The sequence below is a fragment of the Antedon bifida genome, chromosome 3, assembly GCF_963402885.1.
Source record: "Antedon bifida chromosome 3, ecAntBifi1.1, whole genome shotgun sequence".
Classification (NCBI taxonomy): Eukaryota; Metazoa; Echinodermata; class Crinoidea; order Comatulida; family Antedonidae; genus Antedon; species Antedon bifida.
This window is the reverse complement of record NC_136228.1, coordinates 17,533,045-17,553,892: the sequence shown is the minus strand read 5'-3', so window position 1 is coordinate 17,553,892 and position 20,848 is coordinate 17,533,045. Positions and strand designations below refer to the sequence as shown.

General features: G+C 32.5%; 1 protein-coding gene across 1 annotated transcript; it reads right to left on the bottom strand.

Annotated features, from left to right (window-relative positions):
* Window positions 1–1,424: 1,424 nt before the first annotated feature.
* LOC144836829 (prolactin-releasing peptide receptor-like) lies at window positions 1,425–8,489 on the bottom strand. Its single transcript, XM_078691702.1, has one exon. It carries the CDS (start codon window positions 8,382–8,384, stop codon window positions 7,392–7,394), a length of 993 nt encoding a protein of 330 aa, XP_078547828.1. The 5' UTR covers window positions 8,385–8,489; the 3' UTR covers window positions 1,425–7,391.
* Between the last annotated feature and the right edge of the window lie 12,359 nt (window positions 8,490–20,848).

The window sequence follows — 20,848 nt, the reverse complement described above, 5'->3', positions numbered from 1 at the left end:
ATTGCTCGTTTTACAGTACCTTGAGGGAACAGTGGTGGAAATTTACTGTTATAACTGTCATTTATATAGAACCGGCCTTCAGGCTCTTCATTATTATATACTATAATCGATTATATTACCTCGTTTAACCCTTTTTTCTTGCCTGTGACTTGGCGTCGGTAGAACTTGCCATATAGCAATGTAACGCGTTAGTAATATTACAGCGATAGCGTCATTGTGCTTGCTTTTACATTAACTTAATTAGAAGACAAAATTCCTTTGTGCCATAATGTATGTACAGTATTATTTTGCTGTGAAAGTATTAAAATTATTAGCATTTATAAAAACGCATGTAGTTTCCTTATATAATAAAAATGAGTGTAATGAAATTTTCAATATGAATTGAAAAATAAAACATCCGATTAAAGATGTATTTTCACACTGAAAAAATATTTGTTTTAATGTTTTTTTTTAATATGCCATTTTAATGTCACATAATAGTTGTTCACTTTGACCAAAAATTGGATCACAAAAAAAATTATTTACCTGAAAACTGTAATCGAAGGCAAAAAGTAGTAAAATTGACTGGAATTAATTCAATAGGTGTTTGGTTGAATTTAACAGTTTATTTTGAAAGCATCATTTTTTGTCCTATGGAAATGATTAACTTTGTTAAAACGACAAAATGGTCTATTCAAAGTCTGCTTTATTAATCTTCATTTTTTATCTTTTTTGGGGACAATACATCTTTAACTTTGAAAGAGATATTGTCGTTGAATATAATGTTGGATATAACATTTTAATGTTATATCCAACATTATATTCAAATACGTATATATACGTATATATATGTTTAAATTTAGGTATACAGAGGGTATCATACATAAATGATAAAAATTGAGTGGCGTTTACGAGCATCACCATAAAGTCACGTGGGATTATTTTTGTGTCAAGCTACCTGACATTGTTCTCCAGACGTAGGTCATAAATGATGTGTGACATAATGATACCATACTATTATCTAGTCTAGATATGAATCCATACTTAAGAAATATCTCATCCTAAACATAGTAGCAGTAACACATCGACGAAGAGCGAATGCTTTAAGTAATAATTAATATGTTATTACCCAGTGTCCATCATAAATAACAAGCAGATGAATTAAACACTGTTTGGCATTTAACGTGTTTTGTCACAATGTTGCTTGGGGGGTTTCCCCTGTGTTGCTATATTTGGCGTGTCATATGAGGGTTATCGCGACAGCAATGTGAGCATGCGCAGTTCTGTATAAGTTTGGCTCACTGAAGAAAATAATATAAGGAGATACAGTAATTACAAAGAAGAAGAGTAGCTAAAGCGCAAAAGTATTAACAATAAAAAAAGTAGACCTAGGTTTACTCCAATGATTAAAGTCATACAACATCAATGAATGAAACAAATTTGATTTGAATAATGTTGTTATTTAATATTCACAATGCACTAAACTCTTACATTATTGGCTGAACTAAAGTAGCACTGTATAACCGTCAGTTTACATATTTATATGGGAATATCTCAGCTGTGACAGACATTAACAATAAAAAATAAAACATTTATTTCACCCATTTTAAATTGAACCCAAAAAGTACACATTATAAATATATTATATTTACAGATAAAATTAGGTCAGACTCTATCTGTCTATATTAACATTATCGCCGATGCGTTAGTAGGTATACACATAGTTACGTTAATAATTAAACATAAAAGCTGTATATTGTTGTAGTGTATGTTAACATTACTTATGCATTGTTATGTCTATACATAATGCATTTATAAATATCAATACCAAACAATTACACTTCTCTTCTCTTCAAATACTGATAGTAGTCATAGTTCATAACACATTTGATTATTTTAGTAGATTTGCTGATACAGAACAAGAATTGACAATTACGTCAAAAATGTTACATCTGTAACGTTACATTTACGAATTGGCAATTCGTCCAATATAATTATTCTAGAAGAAAGTGTGGTTCCATATTTTCACATATATCTTTTAGAGAAGTTTTACAATTTTAAAATTAATACCGATTAACCATGCTCAAATGTGTACCCCGAGTGTTTTCTTAAGGTTAATTCACCCAACGCCAAATAAGAATTTGTTTCTATGAGCGTGTTTCCGCTCAACCGCCCGTCCGCTTTGGGTTGTGTGTAAATGGTCATAAGAAATAACAGATTCTATATTTTGTTTTCCTGTTACTGCTTACCGTTACCGCTCGTCTGAACAAGGCAATCTAACAACAACTGAGCTCGCCTTGTCAAAATAGGAACTCGTTACAGTCATGTGATCTTATGTCTGGCTGCGACAAATACTAACAGTAATGTACTGTATATATTATTTTCCGCGGCGCGCATTATCAGTAAGGGGCGTGGAACTGAACTGTGTCGCAGCCACAGATAAACCCTTTGATCTCCGGAGATCAGCATCCTGTTGTTAAATTGCCTTGGTCTGACTAAAGCTGTTCTGCCGAACCGTACCGTTGTCAAATGCGTCGCTCTGGATTGCCAAATGCGTTGTTCCTGTGTTGAACACGTTAAACGCCGCACAATATCGACAAAAGGTCATTATCGTAGCCTTTTTTACTTCGATACGTGTGATGTCTGATTAAAACATACCTAACCGTTATTATTCATCATCGCGTGTTATGTTCGCTTGATCTGTCAGTAATAAAGTATTACAATATTATATTAATATTCTCATTCAGTTTTCAATAGTGAAAATATTTTATTTCATCCTTCGATTGCTAATTACTTTATGCAATCGCTTGAATGGCCTGCTGCTGTGAATATTTGAATTTATAATGTTTATACATAGATTTTGTACACAAATACATTAAAATGTCTTATTTATACATAAATATACTCTATTGTTATAGACAACTATTATTAATAAACGGTTTATGTATATCATTATCCATTCAAAAACTTTATGGTTTTGAAATGATCATACATAATACATGAATATGCACAAACTAAACATACATTATACAGCATTGTTGTTACATACACGGTGTACACGTTGAGGCCCACTCGTCGTCTGCGTTGAAACGACGTACGTTGAAATGGTACGACCAAATACATGATGTCGAAACGCTCGCCTTATATATACATATGAAAAATATATAATGTTAAGATAAGTCATATTATTAATATCATAATTTACTTAATAAACTACATTATGCTAATACTTTTAAAGATGTATTGTTCGCCAAAAAATAAAAAATGAAGATAAATAAGAATTTTGTAGTTTAAATAAAATTAATCACTTCCTTTAAAAAATATATATATATATAAATTCATTTATAAAAGAAAAATGTGCTTTAAATTACGGAATAAATTAGTTTTTCAGCTCAGCTCAGTTTTTAAGTGAATATGTTTCATTAAAATGGCATTATTATAAACATTTAAAAAATGTTCAGGTGGACAATATAGCTCCATGTATACCAATTTTGTATGTACTTAATATTAACATGAAAAACAAGAATAGCAGCCCTGCTCTTTGAATAATTATCTGTTTTTATTCTATGAGCATTCGATTAGTAGTATATTAATTATTAAATTGATTAATTTTTAATATCCAAAACAAACGACATAAAAAAGATGACTGGATCTCAATTGAGATTTCGACGGGATGATGCTAAATATAAAAAAAAAATAAATAAATCCGCCAGAAAAATGCTACTGTATGCTCTTTTGAAAAATAAAACTCCTTTGTTAGGATATAGATATATAATTATTATAAATATAGATTTATAGTTTAAAATTTGTGACTAGATCACTTTTGAAAACTGGCCAAAGCACAAGGTGAATTTGTTTCTTTTTATTTTACGTTTGATTGATAATACAAACACGTACAAATCACTACAATTAATACTCCAAAGTTCAATACAGCACATTATAAATATTCACCAATCACCAATCACACACAATGATAGTAATTAGTCTCTTATACTCAAGAAAGTTCTTTGATTTAAAATACACACAGACACATAAATTGCTTTGCAACTTATACACAACTCGATGCAATAAATACTTATTGCATAAACACATTGTCCATGTGATAACCCCACTCCTATTTAGAATACGTTTACACATAAAACAAATCCTTATTTATATAATAAATATAAGCTTAATTTAAACCGACGCCAACTCAAAGAACATAGACGATATATCTCACGCGAGTTATAAACATACCGAGCGGCGATTGATTTACATCGCCGGTAACTTGTGGTTTCTGGAATATTATTTCTTGATAAACGTTAGTTACAGGAATTATGGATAAAAACCAAGATATCTTTGATGATAATGATGAATACGACGATGCCACTTAATAATGACGATTCCGATGTTGCAATTATGGTAACGTTATTAATTAAGATGATGGTAATGACCGTATGATCAACGGTAATTATGACTATGACGATATGATAAATAATTTGATGATAATGATATGGTGATAATGACTATGATCATAATGATATGGTGATAATAATATGGTGATAATGACTATGATGATAATGATATGGTGATAATGACTATGATGACGACGACGAAGACGATGGTGATAATGGATACAATTTCAATATTGTGTTAATACGATCCGAAAATAATAATGATGATAATAACTTTCTATAATAATAGCTTTATTGACAAACACTTTTGGATCAGTAGCAACACACTCATTAGTGATGCTGTCGTCAAAATTTTCATCATGAAAATTAATATAATGATTGTTGATGATAATTACCAAGGAAGTTGTGGATGAAGATTCTTATTACGAAGATTCTTGTTAAGAAGATTCTGTTGATAATGAAAAAGTAAAATGATTAAAATGGTGATGAGAATGTTGGTTCGGATGTTGTTTTTGTAATGATGTGGATGTTGATGCTGTACTGGCAGTGAAGATGAGATTTGTTATAATGTTGATGACACTGCTGGAGACAACGAAAATTATTCTAATGAGGATGACATAGCTGGAGATAATTGAGGTGAGAATTATTCTGATGTTGATGTTGATGACACTGCTGGAGATAACGAAAATTATTCTGATGAAGATGACATAGCTGGAGGTAATTGAGGTGGGAATTATTCTGATGTTGATGTTGATGACACTGCTGGAGATAATCAAAATTATTCTGATGAGTATGACACAGCTGGAGATAATAGAGATGAGAATTATTCTGATGTTGATGTTCCTGACACTGCTGGAGATAATGATAAAGATGAGAATTATTCTGATAAGGATGACACAGATGGAGATGATAGAGATGATAATTATTCTGATGTTGATGTTGATAACACTGCCGTAGATAGCCTAATGGGGATGAGAATTATTCTTATGAGGATGACACAGATGGAGATAATGGAGATGATAATTATTCTGACGTTGATGAAAATGCTGGAGATAATAAAGATGAGATTTATTCTGATGTTGATGACAAAGCTGGAGATAATAAAGATGATAATTATTATGATGTTGATGACACTGCTGGAGATAATAGAGATGAGAATTATTCTGATGTTGATGACACTGTTAGAGATAATGAAGATGAGAATTATTCTGATGAGGATGACACAGCTGGAGAATGGCGATGAGAATTATTAGTCTGATGTTGATGACACTGCAGAAGATAATGAAGATGAGATTTATTCTGATGTTGATGACACTGCTGGAGATAGTGAAGATGAGATGTATTCTGATGTTGATGACACTGCTGGAGATAGTGAAGATGAGAATTATTCTGATGTTGATGACACTGCTGGAGATGAAGATTAAGATTTATTCTGATGTTGATGTTGATGACACTGCTGGAGATAATATTAAAGATGAGAACTATTCTGATGTTGATGACACTGCTGGAGATAGTGAAGATGAGATGTATTCTGATGTTGATGACACTGCTGGAGATAATGAAGATTAGATTTATTCTGATGTTGATGGTGATTACACTGCTGTAGATAATGAAGATGAGAATTATTCTGATGTTGATGACACTGCTGGAGATAATGAAGATGAGAATTATTCTGATGAGAATTTTGATGCTCAAATGAAGATAAGAATTGTTCTGATGGTGATGACACTGCTGGAGATAATAAAGATGAGAATTGTTTTTAGGTTGATGACACAGTTAGTGATAATGAAGATGAGAATTATTCTAATATGGATGTTGATAACACTGCTGGAGAAAATGAATATGAAAAATATTCTGATGTTGATGACACTGATAGAGATAATGAAGATGAGAATTGTTCTTAGGTTGATGACACAGTTGGTGATAATGAAGATGAGAATTATTCTGATATGGATATTGATGATACTGTTGGAGAAAAGGAAGAAGAGAGTTATTCTGATGTTGATGACACAGCTGGAGATAATGGAGACAAGAATTATTCTGATGTTGATGACACTGCAGGAGATAATGAAGATGAGAATTATTGTGATGTTGATGACACTGATGGAGATAATGAAGATGAGATTTATTCTTATGTTGATGTTGAAGACACTACTGTAGATTATTCTGATGTGGATGCGGATGTTGAAGACACTGCTGGGGATAATGAAGATGAGAATTATTCTGATGAGAATGGTGATGTTCAAATGAAGATGAGTATTGTTCTGATGTTGATGAAACTGCTGGAGATAATGAAGATGAGATTTATTCTGATGTTGATGACACTGCTGGAGATAATGAAGATGAGAATTGTTCTAATTTTGATGACACTGCTGGAGATAATAAAGATGAGAATTATTGTGATGTTGATGACACTGATGGAGATAATGAAGAAGAGAATTATTCTGATGTTGATCACACTGACGGAGATAATGAAGATGAGATTTATTCTGATGTTGATGTTGATGAGACTGCTGGAGATAATAAAGATGAGAATTATTCTGATGTTGATGACACTGCTGGATATAATGAAGAAGACAATTATTCTGATGTTAATTATTCTGATGTTGATTTTGTTGATACTAGTAGTGATTATGATGAAGAATATGATGACTATGATTGTTCAAAGCGTAAACATGATGGGAAGAGATTATGATTCTTAATAATGTTCATGATTGTGATAGTAGTGATGTTGATTAGGTCAGTGATAATAATCATAATTAGATATAAATGATATCTACAAAACAATTGCCTACAGAAACCTAATTCTTACAAATCTAACCACAGAACCGTTTCCAGACTTTTGTGACTCTATGAAGTGACACAGTATTTAGCGCGCGTACTTAAATACTGATATACCTTTTTACGCGCGCGTCATGATATCGAATTACAAAATTGTTAATTAATTAGTAATTTTGTTTGGGCATCACAATGAAAATTAATTGTTTTAAATCTCATTTTGTTCTTTTTAAAAGTATGTTAAATTTTAGTTTGCACATCATGCGAATTCGCATCAATAGATGATCTCTTTGTAGCTGTGAATGATGTCTCAACTATTGGGCAACTGGTATTAATTTGAGATTGCTGTTTACTTCTTGCGTTCATTGATGTATAGTCACAGTTTTTATTTCGAAGGTTTACGAGTGCTCTCAAACCAGGTACACGTGCAAATAACCGCATAAATTCCCGCATAAAATTATCGTTCATCCATGCGTATAACAGTGGATTAAAGCATGCGTTGGTGGCCGCTAATGTGAGAGTTGCCGTGTGTATGATCGTCTGCGTGTACTGTGATCCTTCCAGTTTCACTGGCGCCAAACTTGAATTTTTACAACTTGTTTCAACGTCAAACGATCTTGCTATTGACCCGAACAATTCGGTATTCTCTTCCTGAATTAAATCAGAACCACACATTTCCCATGTTTTTTCAGTACAATCTCCTGCACTTGTGTCATAAAACAGATACAGACTATAAACGCTGAGTGGCAGCCAACAAAACGCAAAACATAGTACTACAAGCGAGAGCATTCGATTCATGTGTTGTCTGCGAGAATTTTCCCGCTTTTGCCGCTCTGCACTCATTGTTCCTGGCGCTACGTTGCACGATAACTTCACCGATATACAGGTGTTGGTGATAGTCACAACTACAAGCGGCATTACAAACTGTAAGCAAAAAACGCCCCAGTTATATAGTTCTGCTGTCTTATCATCACTCCAAATCTCTCTGCATTCCAACGTGGAAGTGATAAGCATGAAATCTAACACTGTGTGCTTAAGTGCAAATGGTAAGCAAAATACAATTGATAAGAACCAAATAAGGGCGATGACAATGCAGCAGGACTTCTTACCAAGCTGCGTTGACGTACGAAGGGGGAAAACAACAAGGCAGAAACGATCAATAGCAATGGCTATAAAGGTGAATGTTGAAGCAAACACACAGCATGACAACACCATCGGAATAATTCGGCACATAGCCTCCCCAAGTACCCAGTTGTGTGGGAATAGGCTTACCCACGCGTTGAATGGTATTCCGATTAGACATGAAGCTATATCAGAAATAGCAAGATTAAATATGAAGAAATTTATTACTGTTCGTAGCTTTGGTCGTAATATAACAATAATTACTATGAGAAGATTTCCCACAGTCCCAAAAATAAGAATAATTGTAAGCAAGACGAGAAAAATAACAACGATATACGTTGGTAGTAGGCAGTTGTTTTCTGCAAGCGTACATTTCAAACATGAGACAATGTCGAACATCGTTCCATTCCAATCCATGCTGTAGTAGTCGGTCATTTTAACTATCGAGCTGTTGAAGTTAAATTGTAAATCAAGGATGAGAAGTTCAGTCGTCAACACTTATTGATGTCTTCCATTTACGACTCGCATGGTATTCTGAAAATGTAATTATAGAAATCATGTTAATTATTAAATTTGTTTCTTTATTTTGGATACTGTATCATGTTTGAATTATCTTACTGGCCTTAAGCTTGGTTCCCTCTTTGACACAACGAAAGTAAGTTTACCAATCCAGCGCGTCCTGATTGGTCAAATTACTTGTGGCGCACCCACTTATTTCGTTGCGTCCAATGGGAACCAAGCTTTATGGTCATAGTGACTGCTAATTATTATATCGGGTTTTTTTTTAATGATGTTTCAATAAGAATTTGAAGATATTTAAAGATTAAAAAAGAAAAAGAAAACTATTCAAAGAACAGGTATTAAAGTACATACGATATGTACACGAATTGTATATAACTATATTTATCATATTCACTCCGTCGATATGGTACCACACCGTCGGATGTGATACTACCCGTCGATGTGGTACAGCCTGAATGGAAAGAGCCCCGCAGAATGAAAGAGCCCCGCAGTTTATTATCTATAGATAGTACTACTGTACTACTAATTTGGTAATGGTATGAAGTTTTTATTGTTTTTAAACAATAAAAAAATCATATTTTAGCTTATTCATTTCTTAACATAATCATTACAATGATAATGTATATGCTAAAATGATTATGCTTAAGAAATGAATATGCTAGAATATGATTATGTCAAGAAATGAATATGCCAAAATATGAATTATGTTAAGAAAGGTATGCTAAAATGATTATGTTAAGAAATGAATATGTTTAAGAAAATGAATACGCTAAGAAATTAATACGCTAAGTGAATGTGTTAAGAACTTAACATTCACTGTATATATATATATTAAGTTATGAATATTATGAATTGAATATATTTTTAGTAATAAAAGAAAAAAAAGTGTTTATTGTGCTCATAATGGGAATACATTAATTAAACCATCCATGATTTAACCTTGATAACAGTTAATATATGAATCATAATCTTGTTTTGCAGTACAGAATAGATGTGTTTTAATTGGTTGATCTAAACATGGACCTATTTATACATTTATTAAACACTTATATTTGCTTTATATCTAATTATATTTATGAGAAAAATAAGATCTGGTAAATTATTTGCCATGTTTCTCACAAAATCCAATAAACACCCGGATATGTATTTACCTTCACTGTTTTATATATATACATTATTGGTCTTGGGAGGAAAAAGTTAATTCCAAGGAACGCCTGAGTGTTTGTTAAAACTTGATATAATTCTGCATAGAGTGTCATTCACGTTTATTATCATAAAATCGAGTGTTCCCTCGCCAATTTAATTACAAGCGTCGGTCCTACGTCATCGGATACCAACGTTGTCGATGTCTAATTCAGACATTTTGCTCGTCAAAACGGATACAACTAAAGGTCATTCGACGATTGTAATTTAATTGTTTTATTTCGTTAGAACGTTTTATCAGCGCTTCTGATTCAATTACTTTGTGTTTATTTGAAACTTGCATCTGATAATGAAAAATTCACACCACTGCGTTAATTATAATTTACAGCATTTCACTTTATTTAAGCACCTCATAAATTATTTATTTTAAAATACCGATTGTTTTTGTAAACACAATTATTGTACGGTATACATTAAATTAATTGGAGACAATGAAGATGTCTAAACTCGCTCTGCATTTTATATCGAATCCATAAGGTTAAAAAACCGTAAAACTTAAAAAATCTTGGTACGTACCGAATTGGACGTGTTCAATGTGCACCAAACACCTTAATTATCATGATTAGCATCCATTATTAGGGGACATATTTGAGCGCCCCCGCCCCCACCCCAATAAAGGTTCCCCTGAATAGGAGTGTCCTCTAAATAGGCCGGATTGTAGTATTAAAACATACATTTCACCTCGTTTGGTGAGTATCCTCTTTGAGGTATCCCCTGAATAGGAGTGCCCTCTAAATAGGCCTGACTATGTGTTAAAACATAATATATTTCTCCGAATTCGTTTGGTAAGTATCCTCTTTGAGGTATCCCCTTAATAGGAGTGTTCCCTAAATAGGCCTGAGTGTAGTGTTAAAACATATAACTCTCTTTGTTTGGAAAGTATCCTCTTTGAGGTATCCCCAGAATAGGAGTATCTCCTAAATAAGGCTGGCTGTAGGCCTAGTATTAAAACATATATTTCTACTCGTTTGGTAAGTATCCTCTTTGAGGTATCCCCTTAACAGGAGTGTCTCCTAAATAGGCCTGACTGTAGTGTTAAAACATATAATTCTCTTTGTTTGGAAAGTATCCTCTTTGAGGCGTCCCCTGAATTGGAATGCCCCAAAGAATAGTAAGGTTCTACTCTAATTTTATTATTCCAAGATTGCAATTCAAAATTCACATCGTTTTTTTAGTTAGTTTAAGGACAAACATGTTTGTGTCATTAATAAATGCAGCAGCGTAAAAAAATGTTTAATAATTATGTATTGTGACAAATATTAATTAATGATACAGTTAAGTGGTCAATGAGAATCAGTTAATGATTAAATGCACAACACAAGTGCAGAATATATATATCAGGGTCATGTATATTATAGTAATGATGTACAGGATATTTTGTCATTTAAAATCTCATGATTTGCATCTTAATATCATTAAATATGGATGTTAACGAACTTTGCCGCTACCAGCACTCGCTAATTACCAACACGCGATAACAACAAATCCGCTTGATTTATTGACTAGTTGTCGGCATATTCGGATTATTATATTATATATCGTACATAATGATGTACAGCAATACACTATTTTATTTATTTGTTTGTTGTTTCGATAGCATAGCCAATTCTACTGTACCAGAATCTAGGCAATTTCCACGAAACTCGTGCATAGCTTGTATCATAGACCTATGGTAAAAAGGTAAAGATCCCGTATTCAACTCTGTACATAGGGTAATGAGCTGTTAGGAGGCTCATTTGACAAGCCTCGGCATTATGTGGCAGGGTGACCATTTCTTTCCGAGCCGCCTTATCCTCTCTAGTATTTTCAACCAGGTACTCATTTACAAGAATGGGAGTTGTCAGGAATTGAACCCAGGTCTCTGTGTAACAGTCAAGTGTCCTAACCACTTGACTACCCAACCCCGTTCATAGACCTAACATAACATTAAGTAACTTTCCATGATACAGGCATCACATAGAAAGCTGTAATACGTAATTTTCCTATGATACTGGATATCGACACTGAGAATCAGACTTTATACGCACGCGTATTTATTTTTGATCGAACATTGCTCATACACAAGTTCACAACATATTAATAAATAAAATAATTACATTATGCAAGCAAATTTGAAGCACTGGAATGCATTACTATTTTTTTTCTATATCCGAACTCAAGTATTGCAATTATGAAACTAGAGTTCCTTTATTGTTGAAATTAACCAATATAGCATTTAAGTTCATCACGTGAGAATTCTTTGTCACGCAACATACTAGGATTAGAACTTATTGGTGTAAATGCCAGTTCAGGTATCGTGAGTCCAATGTGTACGGTACAATTTGTATCAAGGGGGTTACCCTAGGGCTAGTCTAGATTCTAGACTGTGTTTTGACTTAATACTTTGGCACATATGAAGTCGATTTGACCGGTGACCTAACATAAAAAGACAATAACTACAGACTTGTCCACCCAATTCACAGTTCTGGATCTCCACATCCTATCCATTTATGAAGTGTGGCTGGCAAATACTATAGGAGTAAGGATGTTATAGCCAGGTTGTTAACACATAGTAAATCCCAAGTTATTTTTTTTTGTCTTTCATGGGAGTAACCTACCTTTACTGTCTCTTTTTTAATATATATATATATATATATATATATATATATATATATATATATTCATTTTATCATCATACAATATTAATTTCGGTACAAAATGTTTGAACCAGTCCATATATAAATATACAGTATGCATATGGTACTGAGTACTTTCATAGTATATATTTTACAATCGGTATCATTTTTAAATCTTTTTTTATAACACATTTTTAAGCTTGTTTTAAAATTATTATATGGCCTAGACAACAATATCAATATAGTCCATCAATATCTAGTCATATAACTGATATACTGCATATCAATCTAAATGTATATTTAGGGGTTTTTTTTTAAATTATTAATAAAAATGTTTTTTCTAACTCCTGTGTATAATTCATTACTTCCCATGGTTATCTAAATGTCTTATTTCTTCACATAGGTCATACGTCACGTTACATTTTTAGAGTTTTTTATTTATTATTTATTTACAAAAAAAGAAAAAAAAAGAAGTAAATACTAGTTAAATATGTTATTAACCAATCAATCAAACAAACAATCAATCGATTAAACAATCACTAAAACTCCCAAGTTATAATATAAAAAGTAGAGTAAAGAAAAAAACCGGAAGGTATACCAGAAAATTCATACTAAAATGTCTGTAATAGCAGCAAAGCTATCAGGTACTATGAAAAAACGTGACGTGAAATCACACATTTGCAAATTTAGCGCACAGTGGTAATGAATAGGATACGATTAAATCAGTGAGAAATTTACCATTGTGCGCTACTTTACCCATTTGGTTGTACTAACAGACAGTGATGATGGATAGGATACGATTAAAATCATTGAGAAGTTTACCACTGTGCGCTACTATACCCATTACCGGTATTGGTTGTACTCGCGCACAGTGATAATGAATAGGATACGATTAAAATTAGTGAGAAGTTTACCACTGTGCGCTACTATACTCATTTTGGTTGTACTAGCGCACAATGATAATGAATAGGATACGATTTAAATCAGTGAGAAGTTTACCACTGTGCGCTACTATACCCATTATTGGTTGTACTAGCGCACAGTGATAATGAATAGGATACGATTAAAATCAGTGAGAAGTTTACCACTGTGCGCTACTATACCCATTATTGGTTGTACTAGCGCACAGTGATAATGAATAGGATACGATTAAAATAACGTCAAGAGAGTTTAGTTCATTATATATGCGCAAGCTTGTCTCACTAGAGACGCAACAAAGGACGTAAGCGCAACATTAGCGCCTTTGTGGAAACCAAGTGTTGAGAAACTAAAATGTACTTGCTAAATTTAGTTAAACTTGTTTCATTAGGAAGGAAAACAATTCAAAGAAATGCTGTAACCACTCCTACTACGTGTGGATATCGTCGGTTACATCTCCCTGGTTTACTGTACTTATACAAAGGAGGTGAGATAATAATTTCAGAAAGAAAATGAAAATAATTATTATTTCATATGAATATAAAAATTTAAACTGAAGAAAATAAAAATAATCTTTTCTGTGTTATGACTTTTTTTTTAAATGTTATCTGTTTTGGATTATAAATCAACCATACAAATAAGTGTACAAATTAAAAATAAAACTAAATTATTTTATAGAAACATTTATTTGTTTAACCATGGAGCTACACTACCTTACTGAATTTAAGCGATTACACGTTTTTTAAACGGAATCTTTGTAATATATGAATACAAAATTACTAGATTTTGTGCTAGATTTTTAAATTGTCATGACGGACATAACTATTTTAAAAAAAAAACTACTTTATTAGGCTTATTATATATTATTATGCTAACTCATAGTTTTCTTTAGAATTATAATCTGGTAATGGCGGGCGATGCAAAATCAACGCGGTAACTGTAAACGTAAACGTTTATGTAATGTTTACGGTACGTTATGTAAGGAAGTATACGTGGCGTTTGATTTAATTCAACAAAATCAGAAGTAAACTAAAGAGGTTGGCCTAAAAAATAAATGTAATAAATCAGGAAAAAAAAAACCCAAAAAACTAGCTTTGTTTTCTGGTAAATATTGATGGATTTTGAGGAGAGATCCTGAAGTTGAAATTGGCACTGGCCTTGGAAACGTTATGTTCCAAAAGATCATTTTTTTATATTAGGCCTAAATAATGATGGATCCGAAGAAAACCATCTACGACGAAAAATATCCTCTAGCTATATAAACTCGCAGTCTTTTGAAAATTCCTAAAATAAATCTGAGCAATAACAATACTAACTAATATTTTTATATTAGGTTTAAATAAAGATAGATTTTAAGAAACCATCTATGACGAAAAATATCCTCTAGCTATATAAACTCGCAGTCTTTTGAAAATTCCTAAAATAAATCTGAGCAATAACAATACTAACTAATATTTTTATATTAGGTTTAAATAAAGATAGATTTTAAGAAACCATCTATGACGAAAAATATCCTCTAGCTATATAAACTCGCAGTCTTTTGAAAATTCCTAAAATAAATCTGAGCAATAATAATCCTAACTTATTGTTTTGTATTTGTTGACGGATCATTAAGACTTAAATAGCAGCTATATGTAAGTGGCAACTTTCAGTTCGGCGACGGACGCCGAATGTGTGCAATAGAAAACGATTAATCTGGTGTAAGTGACTGCTTTATAATATATAAGAACATTGCACATTATATGAAGACAGGAATCTGCCAAAACTTCACTTATTAGGATTATCCCATTAAGCAATAAGGCCCATCTAAGCTCGTCTCTTATCTTATAATGGCGGTTTATATGTAGCAACCCGAATGACTGAAAGAAGATTAATGTAATACATCGGCAGATAAAAGAGTCGATATTTCATGATACGTCCGATAGAAATACAACTTACTTTAAATATATATTTCTTCTATAGTGAATATAATAATAATATGCGATACTTAAATAAATGTCAATATTATACTACTAGAAGCCCGGATTTTGTCAATGTTAATAATGTGTGTCTTCTTCGCTTCACACCCTGGATTTACCTCTGAACAGTGCAAGTCCATAAATAGTAACTGTAACACGTTCTTGAGATGCTGAATTATAATGCCAATGCTTATTTTACTTTGCCCTTAGCCGTTTGGGGGCTGTTGGGGCACCATAGGTGATTTAACAACTCTTCTCCATGTGGCCCTGTCCCTCCGCCATCCTCAGTGTCTTATTGTGAGTCAGTCCATTCTTTGATGTTGTCTTTCCTGTGTTTCTTGTCTTTTTTCTTCCACTTGGTACAGTACCTTGCATGATTGTTTTTGCAAGTCTGAATGATCTCGTAATGTGGTCGTACCATCTCATCTTTCTGATGTTGGCAATAGAGAGGAAATCATGTGTTTCAATGGCTGTTCTTACCCTGCTTCGGACGTTATTTGTTATTCGGTCTTTGTATATAATCTTTCTGTAGCATCTCAGCTCGAAGACTTCTCTCTAGTTCGGCTGTAAGCGCCCATATTTCACAAGAATATTGAAAGGTTGATGTAACTAAAGACTGGAGTAGCCTGATTTTATGTTTATACTAATACTATTATAATAAACATTTATTTTTATTGCTTATTTGGTGTTTAGTGTTTCCTTATATTTGTTTTAAAACATACGTGTGAACATCTCGAACAAGAATTATACATTGGATACAGACACTATTTTGTCACGCTTGAAATTCGTGATTTCTTGCTCTAAAATATGTCAACAAGATACATTTTGACGAGAGATTTACTTATGAAGTGCAAGTTATAACAAGACACAGAGAGTATGTTTATACAAACAGTTTTGTTTAATAATCTTTCCCTCTTAAACATTTAAAAACTATTTTGTTTTTCTAGATAATATACACAGTGTTATAAAATGGAATGTTAAGGAGACCTAGGGGCAAATACTATTTACACCGTCATGAAATATTACTTGACGGGTTTTCGTGTTAACAGGTAAGGGGAGCAAGATTCAGAGTCATTGCGGTCATCCTGATTCTCACTTGGACGCGCGCAACGACGAAGGTGCAACCAAGGTAACCAATCAGAAGCGACAGTTCGGGTGATTCATCGTGTCGCGATTACTTGCGTCCAATGTGAACGAAGTTTACACACGTTGCTTCAACCACAATAAATGCTTGTCATTTAGAATCTCTACAACTTGCATATACTGTTTATAATTATGTTTCTGTAGGTGATTATATTCGAGATAGGTTGCCTACTTGAAGTGTTGCATGACCAACGCAATAATGTAAATGAACGCATGTACATTTCAATCGTATTAGAACAGATTAGACAAGGAATGAGCATTCAACTATACGAACTCGTCCTAAAACACGTATAAACACGCTCCGGATGATTGAAATTGTAATTCCGTATAGTATTGCAATAAATTTAATTATCAACAAGTGACAGAAATACAAAGTTAACATGTAGTAGACAATCTGAGTGTGTATGAATTACATTGATTTTGAAAAATCCATACTTTTTAATACTAACGGTTTCCATAACTGTGAAATAATATGAAACTAGAATGGAATGCATTTTGTTTGGCTTAAAGACGCATTGTTCCCCAAAACATGACAAATAAAAACGACAAAAATCATACATTGAATAGGCCATTGTGTACTGTTAATACAGTTATTAACATTCTCAGAAAAAAACCCGTCAAAAATCAAATACATGAGCAACGATTTTGGAATTATGAATTTCAAACTTAAGTTTCGACTTAAGCTTCCCTAGGACGCAAAGCAAAGATGTAAACGCAACGCAGGCGCGTTGACAAATGACAAGCGACAGTTCGAATAATCCATCGCTTGTGATTGGTCAACTCACTTATACGTTGCGTTACGTCCTTGTGTTACGTCTCTAGTGGGAAGCATGAAGGACAGAAAGGAAACTTGTTTGTGGCACAATTACAAATAAAATAATAGAATAATTATATAATTTAAACATATTTTTCTCTCCAAAATCGCCTTATCACACAAGCATACATTATGAATTTATAAAACAAATCATGCTTTGTCCTCCATTCGAATAATGAGAAATCTGATTGCTTGCTTAACATTAAGACGATATATTGAATTCATATTTGAGTACGTTATTGCTTTATGCTTGTCTTAATAGTATGAAATATTTCCATATTTATAAATGCTATGAATGTGAACGACCTTAACAGTTTCACAGCAGATGACAGTCTGTCTAATCAGACCTCACTCAGCTTCTAATGACACCCGAATGAGCTATTGTGCAAGATTAAAGAAACCGGCGCATTCACTGCGCCCCAAGTCGCTACAAATTACAAGCTTAATGGTTGAAACATTGAGAAAATGGTACAGGTTTGAAGAGACAATGAACATAAATAGCTAATAAAATAATATTAATGATTAATTTCATTACAATAAATAATTTTAAATTCTATTTTCATCCAACGCGTAATTAATGTCCTCTATGTTATAATGTCACATGTTTTAGTTTCAATTTATTGTCCGTGATTTATATCATCCATTTTAAAGAAATTCAATTACAAGATTTGAACAAAGCTATTAAAGAAAATTTCCAAATACACAACACTGAAAATAAAATCTGTGATAACTTAAATATTGAATAAGCAATTATTCTTAATTTCATTAGGTAATACAGTATTGCGAAACTATGTATGGCTATTTAAAATAAGTAAATAAAATATTGTTTTTCCAAACTGGCATAATTATTAACGATCCATGACGTAACTTCAGGTGATATAGATCTGTTGACTTTTCCAACTGAGGAAAACATTATACTGTTGGATCTAAAATAAGTTAATCTTTTTGTCATTTTTTGGAAAAATAACTCAATACTGAAAGATATTATTTCTTTTTAGATTCAGCAGCAATAAGTGAAATAACAATCTATTTACAAATGATATTGTAACGACCGGTAGAAAGAAACACAACACATGGAGAGGCTGAGATTCAGCACCAGTTGATTAACCATCTATCTACAATGATACTGTAACGACCGGTAGAAAGAATAGAAACACACGGAGAGGGTGAGATTCAGCACCAATAAGTGGAATACTGTAGGCCTACTATACAAGTGATACTGTAAAGACCGGTAGGAAGAAACATAACGCACGGAGATGATGAGATGCATCACCAATAACCACAGTATCCACAAAATGAGGCTTAACGATCGTAGAAAGAAAAACGACACAGGGATTCAGCACCAGTAAATGAAACAATCACCTACATATCCTGAACGACCGGTAGAAAGAAAACACAGAGAGCGTGAGCAGTATTCTCATCAGATGGATGCTTAGAGAGATTTGGAAACCGAGGACGAAGATGATTATGGTCAGGATGGCTGGAAAATCAAACACGCCAACAGATGTAGCCTACAGACACGAAATTATTTTCGGACACAGGCCTACTTGGGACCCAATGAACAATATTATTATTCGCCAACAATACCACACTGATTTCAACCAGGTGAATCAACCAACGTTTTGTTGAGTTCAATTCTTGCACGATCTATTTGTTTATTTCGTTTATAATGTGTGTGGATATACTGAAAAATAAGAAAGGTTATTACAGACTGTGGAATTCTATGAATTCAAACCTGAATATATTCATTCGGGGTTCCCATTTTATCCACGAAAATGTACGGGTCATTATTATTTAGACCTTTGATTTGCGTAGGTCTATTTAGTTGTTGATGTAGTGATTATTGTTATACTGAGTTAAAACACTAATTTCCATCGTATTACGATCTTCTTAATTGATTTTATAGACTTTAATTAGCTAACCTTTGTACGTATACATTCTAAAGCAGATAACTGAATCATTTATGATATTTACAGATGATGGCAAAGAAACAACGAACAAGTTTGATGAGCTAGCTACAACCATAAAAAAACACAAGAAAACGTGTTAGATTTGTGCAGGTAGGACAAATCTTTACAAGCATGAGAATCGACGAATTGAATTATCATAATATTTCAATTTTGTCATATTTATGAAAACCTGATATAAAAACAAAAAAACACAGATGTTCCATAACGAATGCTAATTTAATCATATTATATATACAATATATTCATTTAATCTATTTAGTTAAAAAAAATCAATGTAATGCAATTGATAAAGCGTGAGAATGACAAAAATGTCATTAAATTAAACATAATGTATCAACATTTTCACATGTATCAAATTCCAATGTTGACTTTATTTGCGCAATTTATTTTAGGACGAGCATGATATTAATAAGTGTTATTACAAGTATGACACACGTACTTTTGTTGAAGGTATTTTATTCAAATGTTTATTCAATGCGAGTAACTCTGAAATTTATTTTAAGAAACCATAATTCGCCACCCAAAGCCTGAAAGGTCAAAGGGTGATGCTCTATCTACTATACTTTTGAATTGCAGGTACATAATTTTCTGATAGGAATGTCTAATTTCGTGTTTGTGTATAATAAAAAAAAACATGCATAGTAATAATACTGAAGTATGGTCACCGTTCAAAGTTATGTCCTTTGCAATTAAGTGATTTCAGTGAATTTTCAGAATGACAACTGTTAACATGTCACAGGAGGTTGGCAACATATTTTGTAAATGAAATTGATAATAATATCAATATTCACACTAAACTCACTATGTCACGTCGTGACCTTTCGTTCTAAAAACCTTAATAGCAAACCGAGAAATATCAACATTGCTGGGAAATATATATACTTTATCATAAAATCGATTTACATTTCTTTCTATATGCCAGTGAGATATACTCAAACGATACTTCATACGAATATTCGATATGTCTGTTAAAATTAATTACCTTGTATCATATACTAGTAGAATATTCTTGTGAACAAGTCATGACCTTTTCAAGAACATTGCTTTATATTTATATTTTTCTGTTTTTAATTACCATTTTTAAACGGCCAGATCATGTCGTTGTACATGTTAAAAAGTTCAACTTGGATGCAATTTTTCAATTTATTTTTTCATGTTCGTGCTTTTTTCTTTCGATAATACATGTAAACTTGCCATTCAATTACATATCGCATTTTGAATTATAGAAAGCACTGACCGACAGAAGCAAATCGTACAGCCCTTATAATTGGAGATTAGGAAAAACAATTGTAGATTGTCGACCAATGCAATATGAGCTGTCGGCAAACTTTTATGTAAATGTTGATAACGATCATTTCATTTTAACCTGTCTAATATGGGGATATCGGCATCTATTCACAGTGTCATATTTATTTAACTAACGAGTCCAAAC

Coding starts and splice junctions, on each gene's coding strand:
- LOC144836829 (XM_078691702.1), bottom strand. CDS start 8,384: ATGTGCCGAATTATTCCGATGGTGTTGTCATGCTGTGTGTTTGCTTCA.